The sequence below is a fragment of the Talaromyces atroroseus genome (assembly GCF_001907595.1).
Source record: "Talaromyces atroroseus strain IBT 11181 chromosome Unknown scaffold_1, whole genome shotgun sequence".
Taxonomy (NCBI): domain Eukaryota; kingdom Fungi; phylum Ascomycota; class Eurotiomycetes; order Eurotiales; family Trichocomaceae; genus Talaromyces; species Talaromyces atroroseus.
Window position 1 is genome coordinate 308,767 of NW_017971433.1, and position 15,796 is coordinate 324,562.

General features: G+C 48.5%; 7 protein-coding genes across 7 annotated transcripts; 3 read left to right on the top strand and 4 right to left on the bottom strand.

Moving 5' to 3' along the window:
- Nucleotides 1-485: 485 nt before the first annotated feature.
- On the top strand, nt 486-1,351 carry UA08_01183 (hypothetical protein; the record flags this gene model as incomplete). Its single annotated transcript, XM_020261369.1, has 3 exons — nt 486-498; nt 562-774; nt 843-1,351. 3 exons carry the CDS (start codon nt 486-488, stop codon nt 1,349-1,351), a joined length of 735 nt encoding a protein of 244 aa, XP_020123545.1.
- A 166-nt stretch (nt 1,352-1,517) lies between these two features.
- Nucleotides 1,518-3,179, bottom strand: UA08_01184 (hypothetical protein; the record flags this gene model as incomplete). Its single annotated transcript, XM_020261380.1, has 4 exons — nt 1,518-1,952; nt 2,009-2,869; nt 2,932-3,026; nt 3,077-3,179. The coding sequence occupies 4 exons, from the start codon at nt 3,177-3,179 to the stop codon at nt 1,518-1,520; spliced, it is 1,494 nt and encodes a 497-aa protein (XP_020123544.1).
- Nucleotides 3,180-4,934: 1,755 nt separating this feature from the next.
- Nucleotides 4,935-8,018, bottom strand: UA08_01185 (Kinesin heavy chain; the record flags this gene model as incomplete). Its single annotated transcript, XM_020261391.1, has 5 exons — nt 4,935-5,160; nt 5,235-7,669; nt 7,739-7,833; nt 7,899-7,924; nt 8,014-8,018. 5 exons carry the CDS (start codon nt 8,016-8,018, stop codon nt 4,935-4,937), a joined length of 2,787 nt encoding a protein of 928 aa, XP_020123543.1.
- Nucleotides 8,019-8,971: 953 nt separating this feature from the next.
- UA08_01186 (Ubiquitin-conjugating enzyme E2 2) lies at nt 8,972-9,647 on the bottom strand (the record flags this gene model as incomplete). Its single annotated transcript, XM_020261402.1, has 4 exons — nt 8,972-9,095; nt 9,153-9,377; nt 9,441-9,505; nt 9,606-9,647. The coding sequence occupies 4 exons, from the start codon at nt 9,645-9,647 to the stop codon at nt 8,972-8,974; spliced, it is 456 nt and encodes a 151-aa protein (XP_020123542.1).
- Nucleotides 9,648-10,209: 562 nt separating this feature from the next.
- UA08_01187 (hypothetical protein) lies at nt 10,210-12,111 on the bottom strand (the record flags this gene model as incomplete). Its single annotated transcript, XM_020261413.1, has 5 exons — nt 10,210-10,325; nt 10,413-10,518; nt 10,580-11,267; nt 11,333-11,634; nt 11,728-12,111. 5 exons carry the CDS (start codon nt 12,109-12,111, stop codon nt 10,210-10,212), a joined length of 1,596 nt encoding a protein of 531 aa, XP_020123541.1.
- Nucleotides 12,112-12,849: 738 nt separating this feature from the next.
- Nucleotides 12,850-13,643, top strand: UA08_01188 (hypothetical protein; the record flags this gene model as incomplete). The annotated part of the gene is made up of 2 exons (XM_020261424.1): nt 12,850-13,132; nt 13,189-13,643. The coding sequence occupies 2 exons, from the start codon at nt 12,850-12,852 to the stop codon at nt 13,641-13,643; spliced, it is 738 nt and encodes a 245-aa protein (XP_020123551.1).
- Nucleotides 13,644-14,024: 381 nt separating this feature from the next.
- Nucleotides 14,025-15,767, top strand: UA08_01189 (hypothetical protein; the record flags this gene model as incomplete). Its single annotated transcript, XM_020261436.1, has 2 exons — nt 14,025-14,846; nt 14,916-15,767. The coding sequence occupies 2 exons, from the start codon at nt 14,025-14,027 to the stop codon at nt 15,765-15,767; spliced, it is 1,674 nt and encodes a 557-aa protein (XP_020123550.1).
- Between the last annotated feature and the right edge of the window lie 29 nt (nt 15,768-15,796).

Below are 15,796 nucleotides of genomic sequence, written 5' to 3' on the forward strand. Positions count from 1 at the left end.
AAATTTGACTGATATCTGTCTTCTCACGAGGATAGATACGTAAGTATAAGGTTCAATTGAAGCTGATGATGATTCTGTATACATCATAGGCTTCTGAGCACGCACGCAGCCCTGCCTTTATATTTTTCATGCCACGTTGTTGTTGCCTGCGAGAGGCGCTTCTGCAGAGCAGAAACGGGTTTGCATATTCGGCTTTCCGCCCCGGACGCTTCGACCAATGACGAGATGATAATATGTTTATCGCCTTGTGGGTCGATAGTGGCATATGGCCCTAGCCTAAAAAGGCAAATAATGTCAAAAGAGCGGGGCGGAGTTCGGGATTCGCGCACATGCCAAATCCCACTGCTCTGAGTATGACATCATTGTCGTTCTAGAAACAAGAAACATCCGTCTGTGAATGAATTTAGCTACATAGAGCCATTGACTTTCAATTTTCACTCCAAGTCAATTGAACCATCCAGATCACACCTGTACAAAGCGCCGCCATGGAAGACCCAGGTCGGTATAACTGCTCATTCAAAGTCAACACCACGCATGATTTACGTACTAATATTCCTACAGTCCGTGAAATCCCAACCGTCATTGAACTGCTTACGGAGTCTCCGCCAACCCTGCAGGCTTCCACAGTCGAGAAGTTCTTCACCCCCAATGCCTCGTTCACGCATCCGTTCTGCCGCACTTTGTCCTTTAACGGTTCGAGATGGCTGGTTCTGGCTATATATCGATTCTACAAAATCATGTCGCCGCGCATTGATCTTCAAGTCAAATCGGTTGGTGCGTAGGGCGTGCTACTCCAATATTATACACCTTGGTCGTCTGGCTGATGTTTGATGTATCTGCAGCATTTGATCAAGAACATCTCAAGCTATACGTCACCATATCACAGATATTTTCAATTTTCATTATTCCCTTCTACATTGCCCCCGTCACGCTGACTACGGTCCTTACATTGACCACCAATCCAAACGAGTATCGCGGATACTTGGACTTTCCCAACGACCAGGGCAAGTCTGTTGATTCCGAGAGCGAAGAAACGAGGAGATACTGGATATCATCACAAGAAGATCTATACCAAACAACCGAGTTTGTCAAATTCTTTCTTCCTTTTGGAATTGGTGTCTCTATGGTTCTTGTCTGGCATTTGTTTGCCACTATTGGCTGCGTCCTGGGATCGTTGCTGCTGTCGCCTATTACTTGGGCCGAGGAGAACTTAGCCATGAAGAAGGAAATACGGGAGGTTTCTGGGCGCAATGTGACTGATGTTGCTGGCCATGTCGTTGAGCGGGTGACTCACGAGACGAGTGATATTATCAATGGGGTTGCCAAGTCTGTGCAAGACAGGCTAAAATAGGATCAACTTTGGTTTGTGCTCACCGATGAACATAACGAATAAATGGAAAAAAACACTTCTGCTATACTTTGTTTCATATTTCGAGCTGCTAATTTCATGATTCCTGATATCATTACATTCTGGTTGAAGAAGGAAATTTCATGTTGTGGAGGAAGAGAAAACATATCTAAGCCAAAGCGCCCATTGGGTCCCACAGAGGCAACACGACAGGGTCTTGTTTCAAGACATCCAGTGTCTCCTTGCTCACAAAACGTGGGTCGACAACGACTTGGTAAACAAATTCATCCATCCACTTATCAGTCATCACGAACCAACCCTTATCACCGGGACTCTCGCCCCATGAATTCTGCACTCTCCACCGGACGGGCTTGCCACTCTCAATGTGCACCGCTGTGAGAACCATAGCATGGGTCATAGCTGATTCCCCAGTTCTCAGACGCTGTTCTTTAGTCAATCCCAACTTAACGTTGAAGCCAAGGTTGAAGTCGAACAACTCGGTATCCATGATGCCGGAAACCGAATCAGAAAACTTGCCAACATCACTGCCAAAGAATACAGGGATTCCCGCTTTGAGCATAGCGATAGCGGCAGATTTCATCGTCTAAGTAACGTTAGATAATATGCTCCTCGTGTTATATCAATTCGTGATACACTTACATCCATGTCTACATTCACATATCGAACAGGAAGGCCTCCTACAACATTCCCGAGTCGATCGACAGTCAAGAGACGATTGTATTCATTTCGAGGATCGTTGATCAGGCTGAAAAGCTCATTGACATCTGTGCCGCCGCATGCTCGGACTGTCTGTTTATCTGACAATGTGGCTGCGAACTGTGTGGGCTTGGCGACAACCTTGGTGTACTTATTCTCTGCATCGTAAAAGGTCCAAGTGAACTCCTTCTCGGGACTTGGAGGGGGTCCCAGCATGATCGTCAAAATGGTATGGATTTCCTGTAAGAAGCGATCTTTGTGGGCGGCAAGCAGATGAGCCTTCCCAGAGAGAACCAGCTTCCGCAAAACTAGAGCTTGCTCACGTAACTTGGTGGTTATTAGAGAACCCATTTTACTACTATTTTTCGCGTTGTACGAATCCCGGTACAGTGTTTGCGGCACCAAGCCGTACTTGTTGACCAGGTTGGCCACAAAGTCCCACTGACCTCCATCGCCAACGGGGCTGGAAAAGAGTTCCTTCACTAAGCGGCCTTCGAGGTCTTCCCCGGCAGTTTGGATGGCATTTTCCAAGAACCAATTGGCTTTCTCAATCTTGTCCCAGTAAAAGAGATAAGACTGGCTAAGCTCGAATTCTTTAAGGTTGTATTTCTTCATGATGGCAACACGGAAGACATTAGTAGAAGCAAACAGCCAACATCGCCCAGAAGATCGTTGGTTGGTAATAGGCGCGCCCTCAAAAGGAATCTTAACGTTGAAAACTTGGGTATCAGCAACAGCAGCACCGTTGTTGGTGAGGATTGCCGAGATAGGGTTTTGTGAGAGAGCAGAAATGGCAAGCCGGTTCTATGTCTGTCTGTCAGTTATAGTTTCTGGGTAAAATGTTGGCAGGTTTTCTTATTAGTTACCCTTGGTGAAGACAGAAGCTTTTCTTCCCAGAGCTTTGTCTGGTCAAGAGAGATGGTGTTGACCCTGTCACCAGCAGCCTCATATGGAGGTGGCACTTGATCTGTCAGTATTCGCGGTTGCCTTGATGGCTATAGCTCTACCTACAAGATTCGTCTTCGACGAAGACATAAGCATTTTTGTCGAGGCTCATGCGGCTCAAGCCAGCCACGGCCTCTTTCTCGTCTAGTTTCGAGGGAGCCTGACCCATGGTGTGTTGATATATGATATAATACCGGCTAGCAGTATATATCTGATCTCAGTGCTCAGTGAAGCAAACAGCGAGGCTGGAGGGGAAGAGAAGAAAAAGAAGCCAGCGCTGAAATAGTCATCTGTTGATGTTACCGGCGGAAGGTGGCATTCTTGCGGGGGATGGCTTTCTGATAAGAGAGAGGACGGCAGCCAATCAGTAGTCGCCAACACCGGCGGTTTCGCCTTCCATTGGCTGTTTCTGGCCCGCTTCATCCGCCAGGCATCAAGGTACCTCGGGACTAACCTTATCTGGGTAGCGTGTCCCAAATAGGCAGGCGGAATGGAACAAAACGTGATAATCGCTCAAGATGTTTCAATATTGGGTAGACAAAACAAATTTCAATATGGACATGAATAATAAATAACGGGTTTATAAACCCTCTCATTGCTTGTCGTGGTTATGAATTTAAAAGCAAGAGTCCATAAAATATATCAATAGAGAACAAAGCCCTGCTAGCTGTATACTCCCCAGCTATACTCCCCGGACGACAGCAGTCTCTGGGGATCAAAGTATAATGCATTCTTGTCCTGCAACAGCTTTTGGCCGTGGAATGGGGTTCCCTGCGGGGGTTTTAGAACTTGCGCTGGGAAAGGTCACCAAGGGTATTTCGATGTCCATGGTGAGTGTGTCTTGATAGCACGGTGCAGGATGTAGTAGATGTTAGGAGTACGAGCCTCGCCGGGAGGTCTCGATTCAGAGGTACCGTTGGGACTATCAAATCCTTTGGTCAAGCGTGATGTGATTCACAAGGCTTCGGCTAATCAGTAAGGTAAGTGACATGTGTCTGCAAATGATTTGACGTCGGATGAACTTACCTGGGATGCATGTAGATGAAGATACATTGCTCCAAACTGCCTAGAATGTTTTGTCAAGTATTGGGCACACAAGGGACACTTTATATCATACTGATAGAGACACAGATGGTCCTGAACACGCGGTCATCTAGCCCCTGATCCATGCGTCCAGTGTCATTTCTTTGAGAATATCGTTCTTTGACCTGCCCGGAAGCGCACGACCGCGGACCAATGCAAATCATTTGAGATAAACCTCCCTGTTCTAGGACATGAGCTTGGAACTGGTTCCGTATATTCCATTTCGGCCCTTTCAAGTAGCTTAAGCAGAGAGCAGGGAGTTGCATCATGTGTCGTGTCAAAGACCCAGACAACTCCAAAACACGTTTCTGGCGCGGGTTGGGGTAGTTATTTGTCATTGTTCTTTATTCCTAAACTATTGTACGTATCCCCTACACCTACGTATTGTGTCAACTCCTTCACTTCCGACGGATCAAATAGCCTAGCCTAGTAGAAACCGAATCCTTTCGGCAGATAAACATCATCTCAATGAGTGGAGGACGGGTCATTTCGACATCAAAGAGAAAGACAAAACAAAAAAGAAAAAAAGAGTAGCATAGGGAATAGGAAAGAGATATCAAAATATATATCCTGGGGGGTATGTTGTTGAAAGGGCTATGTGAAACACTTGACAAAACACCGACGAATGGAGAATTTGTACTTAGGTGTTCTACTTCGCTGACTGCACTGTGTGTTTATAAGACACAAATGAGAAAAAAAAAAAAAAAAAAAAAAAAAAAAAAAAAAAAAAGGAAGACTCAAGAGAAAAAGGAAAGAAAAAGGCAGAAATGAACAGAAATGAACAGAAACACAACTACACCATTCCAAGGGCTTCGTGTCATATGTTACTTTTCAAAAACTTTCATCGTCGATCAAAGAACCAACTCCCTCGCTTCGGAGCCTCTTGCTGTGTCGATCCGGATGAACCGTTGGCATCTACACCCCCACCGCCTCGAAGCGGTTTGGCAATGCGCGAGCCACCGAAGCTGAAGCTAGATGCACCCTCCATTGAAGTCACCAAGCCGCGCGTTGAACCCTGCTTGGCAGCTTCTAGCCTCTCTTTGACTGCCGTCAATTGCGCCTCGAATCTGTGTCACCGGTTAGATCTAGAGCGTCGAGAAACGAAAGAAAAAGAAAAGTTTTCGTGCTAGTATGGACATACCTATGATTCGCTGCTGTAAGCTTCTCTTGGCTATCTTGCAGCAAGTTTTCGAGACTAGCAATGCGCTCGTTGCGAGCGATAAGTTTGCGTTCCGCAATTGCAACCTCCTTTTTTAAACTGCTGTTTTGCTCAACTAATTGGCGTTGCACGTGCGTAAGTTGCTCAAGGTTTCGCTCTAGGAAAGCCATCTTCTTCTGCTGGGCCCGGTTATTGGAGGATCGCAAGACATTGTTATATTGTTCTCGAGTCTCATCTAGTGAGATCTCCAACTCCACCACGCGCTCGCAGCGGTTCTGTAGATCCCGCATGAGTGACTTTTTCATGTTATCAAAGTCTGAGATCTGCTGCTGAAGGGTCTTGTTGGTTATGACAGCAGAGTTACCCGCACTGCCATTGGTTGGTGTCTTAACTTGAGAATCCGCGAGCATTTGGCGGAGCTGAAGGAGCTCCTCATCCTTGCGAGTAAGGTCGATTCTAAGGTCGGCCACGGCCTTGGATTCCGCATCCCGTCGACCAATATATAATTTCTCCAGTCTCTCGCGAATCTCATCCGCATCTCCCTCGCCCAAATTGCGTTTCAATATTTGTTCATAATCGGTCTCGAGCTCAACAATCCTCCGTTCAAGTTCGGCTCGCTTGCTGTCCTGCAGCTCGTGTATCTCGCTTCGTTCACTCATTGAAAGCTCTGCTTGTCGAACGAAGCCCTGTGTTTCCAAGAGACTAGCTCTCAACTCCATGATATCATCAGGCGCAACTGCCTCGCCTGCCGCACTGACTTTATGTAATGAATCCACCTGGTCTATTAGCTTCTTCAACCTCTGCTCATTGTCCGAGAAGACATTGACGCTCATATCAAATCCGGCCATCATCTTCGCCATGCGTTCCGCCTTCTTCTTGTCTTTCTCATCAAGAGCTGCACTTGTCTCCCTGGCTCGCATACGTGCATCAAGAAGCTGTTGTTTGACTTCGTCTAGCTCAGCAGTCAGCTCAGCATTAGCCTCCTTCAGGCTATCCATCGTAATGCCAGCCTCCTTGCTTTCGTATGAAACTTTCTCAAGTTGCATCCTCAACTCATTCATTTCGGTGTTGAGTTTCTCATTGTCTTTCCCGGTCCGTGAGGAGGCTTCCTTGAAGCTCTTCAGTTCTTCTTTGGCTTCTTGCAGACTTCGTTCCACGTTGGATATATACGACTCCTTTTCTGCTATTTGGTCCTGCAGCTCATTCTCCCGGCGCAAGAATTCCTCTCGTTCATCCTTCTCGAGCACAATGCTCGGCGTACTTGAGCGGTCTCCTAATCGTGAGTCTGATCGACTAGGTGTCTCTGCGCGTATAATATCGGTCTGTAGGCGTGAGGGCGTGGCAGGACGGGGGGGTTTGGCACTAGCGTTATCTGACATAGCTGGTGTCCAACGGTCCCTGGGGACTGCCTCTCCAGCACGCCATAATTGTAATTCACCTTCCAAGTTTGAAATGTATGTCTCGAAGTTTGTAACCTGCCCTTGGGCTTTTCGTAGCAATTGCTTCAGTTCAGCAGGACTTAATTCCGCATTGATCTTAGCCTTGTTCTTGATCGCCTTTGCACGAACGCCAAATCTGAGGGTTGAAATCGTTTCCATATCGTTAAAGCTACTCGGCGAACAGTTGATAATGAGCGTCGTTCGAGAGTTACCTCCCAGAGACTCCTGAAGAATGCGCGTGAGCTTCGAATCACGGTACGGAATATGCGTCGATTTGCCATCGGTAAGAGCATTAATGACCATGCCGAGAGCACTCAAACTCTTGTTGATCTTTTTCGCTTCTTCAAGCGTCTGCCCGCTGGCGCCGGTCTTGCCAACTTTTTCACTTCCTGCCAAATCTACCAAGAAGAGCTGGCCACTCTTCGCAGAGCCAGTCTCGACATTCTTCTGTGTGACGGTAATAACGAAGATTGAATGCGATCGAGAGGACTCTTGGTTCATATTGGTTGCCGCCACAGCTCGAGCTGCTCCACCCCGGCGCATCACTTCGTAGACCTCCTGGACACTAGAGACATATATCTCCAGGAGACCCTTGACATAGACTCCTCGAGACTTTTCCTCGTGAACTGGTAGGTTGTCGTGCTGTGGGACCAAAAGATCTCGGATGCGCTCCATATAGATTTCCATGTAACTGACTCTAACCGTATACTCGATGTTGCTTGGGCTCGTGAGAATAGAAGCAAACATTTGCTCAACAATTCGCGGAATGATACCCTTTCCCATGTCATCGTCAATATCCGTTCCCATCATGGTATACGATTTACCAGCACCCGTTTGGCCGTAAGCGAACACGGTTCCATTGTAACCGTTCAGAATGTCGTCCACTGTCGACCGAATCGAAAAGTCGAATATGTCCGTTTGTTTCGAATCCATCCCGAACACCTGGTCGAAGGTGAATGAGCCGGAGCCCTCCCGAGACTAACACATAGCGGTCAGAGAGCGCACTTTCTCAGAATTCGTAAAATCATAGAAGAATGAATTCCCTACGTTGACTTTGCACGTTTCATTGCTTTCCAATTCGACAATGGGTTCTCCTCCAGACGCAATCTCCTTTTTGTTCTGCGGCCGAAATCTCGCAACGACTATATTAAGGCACGCCAGTCAATAAAACTCTAATTTCTTGCTCTCTTCGTACGTGACAACATACCCTTAATGGTGTTGGAACTGGACGAACTAGAAGATTTGAGAGTTAGCCCATTAACTCCCCTCCAATGGAATATCTCCAAGAGCCCGGGGTCGGACAAGCAGGAGCGCCAACGTACGCCATCGTGAATACCGATTTAGACCACCACCACGCACAGTTCCAAAAACCAGACACGCAACCCCAGCCGGGGGGTAATACCTGAAAAGGAGCGACACAAGATGGAGTACCGGGTGTATGCGAATCGAGTCTGGCAGGTCGTCGTTGGGCTGAGTACTGCAAAAATTGTGCGAGCGTTGAGGAAGTCCGAAAACAACAATTAACTAGTTAATTAGGCGTACCGGTCAGGGGTTCACGTGCGCAAAGACGAAACACGCGCGGCGTCCGTAAATCACAAAAATCGGGTAAGAGAGCGAGTACCATGCACTGCAGAGCTGGAGTCTTCGCCAGGATCCAAATGGCAGACTGGCGTCCTGGTCAATCAACAGACGTCACAAGGAATGGTCTCTGGTGTCAGACTAAGTAAACAACTTGTTGATGTCGATTTGCTGCAGACGGCCCCTTTTGGGCTTAGCGCGGCTGGCGTCCCACATCGGCTGGTGGCATGTCTGTGCCCAAGTATGGCACGCATAGCTGCGCTGAGTACGTGATAAATATATGAATATATATACATATCTATGTGTGTGTGTATGTATATACGGCATACACTGTGATGTGTATGGCTACAATATTTCGCCTGCATTAGACGACCTGAGCAGATAGACCCGCGGAAGACAGATGGCGCCCAAATGCTGATATTGACATATCTTCGTCACATAGAAATAATAAATGCGTCTGCTAACTACAGAGATTCCCACTATAAAAAGGTACACAGAAACAGCGGTCGGACACAAAACGCCGACGGAAAGAAGGGGGAGAAATAATAAACAGTTCAAACAAGCCGCGGTTACCACGCCATAAACTCCGCGCTGTGCAAGGTCGAAGCGAAACTGAAGCTATCCCAAGATAATAGGTCTGTCCGGATAGGCAAGGGGCACAGCATGAACACTCATGCAGTCGGAAAGAAGCCTCGGTCCAATCTAGTCTTCCCAACTCTTCTCAACCGTCTCTCGCACTCGCTTTACGTATTCACGACGGTTATCCTTGTACAGGTTGGAGGCTTCGACATTTGCAGGTGAAGAGGTATTGGGATCATTGAGCAGGCTGGCAAAGTGTCAGTTAGTTTCACAATCACTAATCCTCGCCGCTTCGTTGTCTCACCTTTGAATGCTGGTCAAAATGGCGGCCACGTCATAGGTGGGACTCCAGCGGTTTTGCAAGATGTCCAGACACAACTCGCCAGTGCCGTAGACATTGGGGTGGAACATCTGGCTAATGAATTTGACACCGGGCGGTTTATTGGGGTACTGCTCCTCGAAGTGCATGACAAGGCGGAATGTCCCATCTTCAAAAGGAGTGTCTGCGGGTCCGATGATGACGGCATTCCTATAGCCAAAGATAATTAATGTTTACTCCATTTTGCCAGTATTCGCTTGTCGTTTTCCATACCAGGTCATGACATTATCGGCGACGGGCGATGCAGAAACACCGGCTGGAGGGTCTGTTTGCATGCGCTGCAGATGTTAGTTGACGTCTAACAGAGAATATAAACAGGGATAAATCAAGATGAAACAGGTCATTAGGATGGGTAGGCGTTATGAAGGGAGAGCAAACCTTGAAGTCTCGCATCAAACGGCGGCGGGCAGAGGTCGACATTGCGGGGGAGATCGGACGAGCACGATAGATAATTATCTCTTGATGAGGCTAGGAGCTAAAGAGGCGAAAGGCGATGGCAGATACGGCGGCACCAGGATACAATCTGGTAAAGGCTAGAGGAAGAGCGTTGTGAGGAATACAAAGCAGGACGGGTGGGAAGAAAGAGGAGAGTGAGTAAGTGACCCAAACGGTGAGGGGCGGGTAACTGCGTGGCTGCGCCGTAGGGCCGTCCATCACCCGTTACTTATCACAGTCCTTTGTGTGTATGGAGTCCTCAAAATCTCCATTATCTCGCTACCAACTAGTTACGAGAAACTACTGTTGTATATATATATGTATATATATACGTATATACACGCACATAAGTCCTCACATCATGTCTAACTCCCAGAAGCAGCCGAACCTTTCTTCCAAGTTTGCCTCAGGAGGCCTCTTTCCTTATTAGGATTAGTGCCTCCTGGGGTCTGAGTAAGCACCACACATCGACATCGGAGTTGGAGGGGACTGCAGATATCACGTTGCAGGATTATATTCAATTCTTCTATAGCTCTACGCTCCATCCTCAGGCCTTGAATACATTGTCAAGTGCTTCCACATCCTTCAGCAACTGCTCATCACCGAGCCGTGGTCCCACGAGTTGAATGGCAACAGGGGCTCCCGCCATACGATGCGGGTCGTCTGGCAAACAAAATCAGCGATTCAGCATAGGAGTAATACGCGATGAATAACATGACGTGTACTTAAACGAGCAAGAAGGACACTTACACATGGCCTCGTTCTGTGCATCCAGTTCGGATTTTGGACTGAAAGACGTTTCCTTGGGATCTTTCTCTGGGTCTACTGTTGTGAAGGGAACAATGACGGCCGGATACTGCAGGACGGATCAGCCTAACGATCCTGATTTCGGCGGGGGAAGATAACAGGGCACTTACATCCACCACGTTCCAAGCTACAGTGTACATGAAGTTGGTCCACTCGTTAGGCGTGACTGCCGTATGAGGTCCTGCCGGGCCCAGTACAACGTCTACCTTGGCTGCTTGCCACGCGTCCAACATCTTTTTTTGCAGTGCGATTTTCCTCGCGTTATAAGCCCATGCTTCCTCGAATGTCTTTCGCTCTTTGTCCCAGAAGCCGGAATTGAGCACTGACACAACAGGCGGTTCACCGGCTTTCTCCATTTCTCCCTTGGCATATGATAGCCCATCAAGAGAGAGAAGCTCATGCGACAAATCTCGAATCTCCTTGAAGTTAGGAGGGATAAATTCTCGCACCTCGAATCCTGCTTCCTTCAGTTTTGCTGCTGCTTCCTTGATGGCACGGACGACTGGAGGGTGTGGTGTGCATCCGCCGCTTTCTGTGAACACTCCAACCACAGGCCGACGATCCGAAATGTCGCATTCGGACTTCTCCGGTACCAACGCCGGGTCATATAGCCACGGTTTTGCGTCGCGAACAAGTCGATAGAAGAGGGTGAGGTCTCGCGCCGATGATCCCATGGGTCCACAGACAGCCGGGATACCAGTGTTCATGCCTGGCCAGTTCGAAGGCGCATAGGAAATCATGGGGAAAATTCCGTTTGAAGGTTTCAGTCCGTACACACCGTTTGCTGCACAAGGACATCTGCTCTCTCTCGTTCGTAATTAGTACGCGGCCCTAACACATCGTTAACGCGGAGTCTCACTGACCGGATAGAACCAGCAACATCTGTGCCTATGCCCAATGCACTGCCTTTATAGGCCAATACTGCGCCTTCTCCTCCGCTGCTACCACCGCAATTCAGGTGAGAAACTACAGGGTTCTTCGTTTGGCCGAAGACATGGTTGTGTGCTTCTGCGGCCAACATGCTTTGAGGAATGTTTGTCTTTGCAATAAAAACAGCGCCCTCGGCCTTCAGGATCTTGATCAGGTAAGAATCGAACGTTATTGGGTCGAAGCATCTGGTGATGTATGCATTGCTGGAGTCGAATCCTTTGAAGTTGAAGCATTCCTAGTTGCGAACGGTCAATAAGCGATAGAGTGCAATACTCAGATACGAGGATCCAACCTTGCAAGTCATCGGCACGCCATGTAAGCGACCTACTGGCTTTCCTGTCTTCTTAAATTCCTCATCCAACTTCTTGGCATCTTCAATTGCTTCCAGGAATCGTATTTCGGTCAGACAGCTCAAGAGTTGTTGAGCGATGGCGGCTCTTTTGCAATATGCCGTTGTGACCTCAACGGCGGTATATGTACCCTTTGCGACTTCGGCAGCCAGCCCTGTGGCATCGTACTCCTCAGTGATTTTGAGCTCTTGCGCGGACAGGATGCCGCAGGAAGCTGCGATCGGTCTCAGGTCGACGGTTGTCTCAGCATCTTTCAGGGTATTTGCTGAGAGCTTCCACTCAGAAGGGATACGCGACGCTTGCTCGGCTTTTTTGGCCGCCGCAATTTTCTGCCACAGCCCCGAAGTTTGCACGGAACCCATTTCGACGATGACGAGGACGGTACTGTGTTATGCCAGGCAGGAAAACGAACACAGCTGGGTGAATGGCTAGCGATCGGGATGGGGACAGCTTTGCATTTTATTTAGGACACCGAAGCTACGGTTTCCAACAACGCTCATGGTGAAAGACTGTCAGACGGGAAATTGCGGGCTTGCAATAGCATGCACCTCCCACAGCGAAGGCACACGTCTACCCAGGCACGATAGCTACGAGATAGCCAAGAGCTACGCGGGGAGTTGGCGCTGATAGGGCAGAGATTAGACAGATAAGATAGCAAGCGGCCGCTCTGGGCTTAGTGCGCCGTGCGGGGACAACCCCCACACTGTTTGATGCTCCCGCCGTTATCGCTGATGCTGTAAGCTATCTTCGGCGTCTCGGCAAGATGATAGCAAACTATGCAGGTTGTTCACAGTGGGGATTTTATTGAGAATGAGCCCCTCTCTCATCTTAATGCGAGTCAATCACTTATCAACTCAAAAGGGCCGTTTGTGTGCCCATTATGGCGGGGCTTGTACCTGTTGAACGGCGTCCAATGATGGCATATGCAAAGTAAAAAAGAAAAGCAAAAAAGGATGTCTGGTGGTAGATTCCTCATGAAACTTTCTTTTTTCTATTCGCATGAACGCTTCTTCACAAAGCCCAACACTCGGCGTCGCCTTTTCGACAGACTGTTCTGTAGTACCTCAGGCAGACAGCGTGCCTCATCAACTGGAAGGATCATGGAGCCCGCCAAACTTCGGCGACACGAAGCGCGAGGACAGTACGATGTTGACGCCGTCCAGAAAGTATTTGCAGAAACGTTCATCTCTCACGTGTCATACGTCGATAATGGCTTGCCTCAATGCTTGCCCATGATCGCCCTGTTTCGCTGTCTTGGGGAAAATCAAGATCCGGTGATCTACCTCCATGGCCACCCGAGCTCGAGGCTAATGGAGATTGTGCGGGATAACGAGTCTAAAGATCTGAGCGAGAAGATAAGGGTGTGCATCGCAGCCACCAAGGGTCAGTTAGTCAATTGCTTTTGGCATCTGTCGAGTCCTGCTGATTTCGACATTTAGTGGACGGTCTCGTTCTCTCATCGAGCCCCAATGGGCATACCTTTAATTACCGCTCCAGCATCGTACACGGCACATGCTCCCTTGTCAAGGACCGTGATATCAAGCGGGAGGTGATGAGGGGTGTGACGAACCACATTATCGCGGGCAGATGGGAGGATGTCAACCCTGTCTCGTCATTTCAAGTCTCGCTAGTTTGTGTGATAAGGGTTGATATCCTCAGCGGTGGGCTAAAGTTGCGAACTGGCATCCCCAATATTCAACCTAGAGACCCGATAAAGGATGGGCCAGACCATGAAGTTCCGCCGTGGACAGGAGTGGTTCCTCTATCCGAACAACTGGATGAGCCAGTCCCCAGCGGGCTGACGGATAATGCTACGGTTCCTGAAGGGCTATTGAAGTTCATTGAGACAAGAAACACAGCGCAAAGGGAATATTCTCATTTGGTTGCTAGATGAGAAAATAAACATAAATTCACCAACACCTCAGCCAATAGAAAATGCCAAGCTAAACCCCCATCCCATACCTAGGCTCGCCATAAGCGTTTAAATCATGAACGGATTCTCTATCGGCATATATTCCTGCACATTGAATATTTCCATAATCGGCCATGGCCCCACTCCTAAATCGGGCTTATCTCAGGGAGCAACGGTCTTCCTTTCCTACCCCTCCCAACATCTTCACACTCTTTTCTTTTCCTTCTGAGTGAGATGTAGTGAATCTCTCTATCAATTTGAGGTTCCTGCGGATTCCGTCTGAGCCTAGTGTTAGCATTGCTTTTCGAGATCTGGCTGTACCCAGCCTCTTATCGGAATTATCCTACTTGTCCCACTGGCACAATGGCGACCTGGACAGAGCATATATTTGCCTTGAACCCAGACACGTTTGACATCCGGCGAAGATCAAAATACGGCTGTATTGATTGCAAAGCAGCCAAGGTCCGGTGCGACGAAGCCCGTCCTTCGTGTGGTACTTGCGCTCGTCGGCATCGCGTTTGTCGGGGATACACTCATCATCACAATCAAGCCCAAGCAGAAGCTCCTGCGAAGAGGAAGCGACAGCGATCAGAAACATGCACTGATGACCCAAAATCTGACAGATTCACTGCCAGCATCAGCACACATACACAAATGTTGCCGACGACCAGTTCGCCCAGCAAAAAAGCAGACAGGCGACAGTCTCTCCACGTGGAAACAAATTCTGAGGCAAAAATCGGTCTCTCACCATATTGGAATACAGCCTCTGAATATCGAGTTTCTTCAGACCCTATAGTTACACACTCTCCGAATGGCCAGAATGCATTGATAAATCCCATAATCCCACGAACGCTCCCGGCAATTCCCCCGGGAGCTATCCCCGAAGCCGACGGTCCAACTATCAACGTGTACTTCAACAGGCATCCTTTCGAGCTTGTGATAAGTGCAGAGTTTATTTATGAGATGAATGCTGCGATTTTACTGGTTCTTCAGGACAGCCCTGCAGCTATTGGAGACGCTCTGTATTCAATAGGGCGTATCTATCTCGATGAAGATGGCCAAGGTTCATTATTACCACTGGCATTGGACCGAAGAGCGAAGACGCTGGCGCGCCTGAGGTTTAAGGATCCAAGCTGTGAGCTGGAGCAAATGCTGGCAATGACGCTGGCACTAGGGGCAATGGAGGTACTGCCAAACTCTTCATTCCGTTTACGCTGAAGTTTACAGCATATCTAACGTACTTTTTATAAACAGTTGATCGACACAAAATGCAAAGCACATGAGCGCTCATTTCCCATTTTAATTGGGTATGCGGTGCGGATTATTAATAAGTATCTTGCATCGGGCCTAGTATTAAGCTCGCTCGCCAAGTATTTCGTTCGTGCCCTGGCACGGCAGGACATGGTTCTATCGTTGAGCCAGTGTCGTAGAAACTCTATCCAGACAGAGCTCTGGCTCGACGAATCCTCTAGAAGCTCCCCTGATCGATTCATGGGATACACGACAACTTTAATGTCCCTTCTTCAGGAATTGAGTGCTCTGGCCGAAGATGTCTGCCAGAGCGCGGAGGCAATCACTAACGGTCTAGAAGATTCAACGATGAATTCCTGGTCTGTGACAAAGGTAACAGCCATTTCGCCACCAATGGCCGATTTAAAGTCCCGTATCCAGTCCTGGCGCCCTACCTTCGGCCAGGGTGTATCCGCACGAACCTCGAGTCGACTACTAGCACACGCCTATGCATCCCGGGCAGCTGCTCTACTGATGCTGCACCGGCTCATGCACCCCGCTGGAAGCTCAGCGGAAGCTGACAAAGAAGCATTCCATATGGCCTGCGAAGTCATTGTGCATCTACATGGGGAACCGGACGACTTGCGGCTATCAACGTGGCCGGCGTTTATCGCGAGCTGTGAGTTGCAGAGTCAGGAGGATCGGACTGTTGCATTGGGCATCTTCGATGCCATTTATAGTGCTCGAAGGACAAGCACGGCCATTCAGACAAAGAACTTCGTTGCCGAGAGGGTCTGGAAAGCAAGAGATGCATGCGAGGATTGGAATTGGATGATTTTGAGTCGAAAGTATCCTATGGAATGTGTGCCAATATAAATCTGATTGGAGTTCTTATCCCCTGGCTT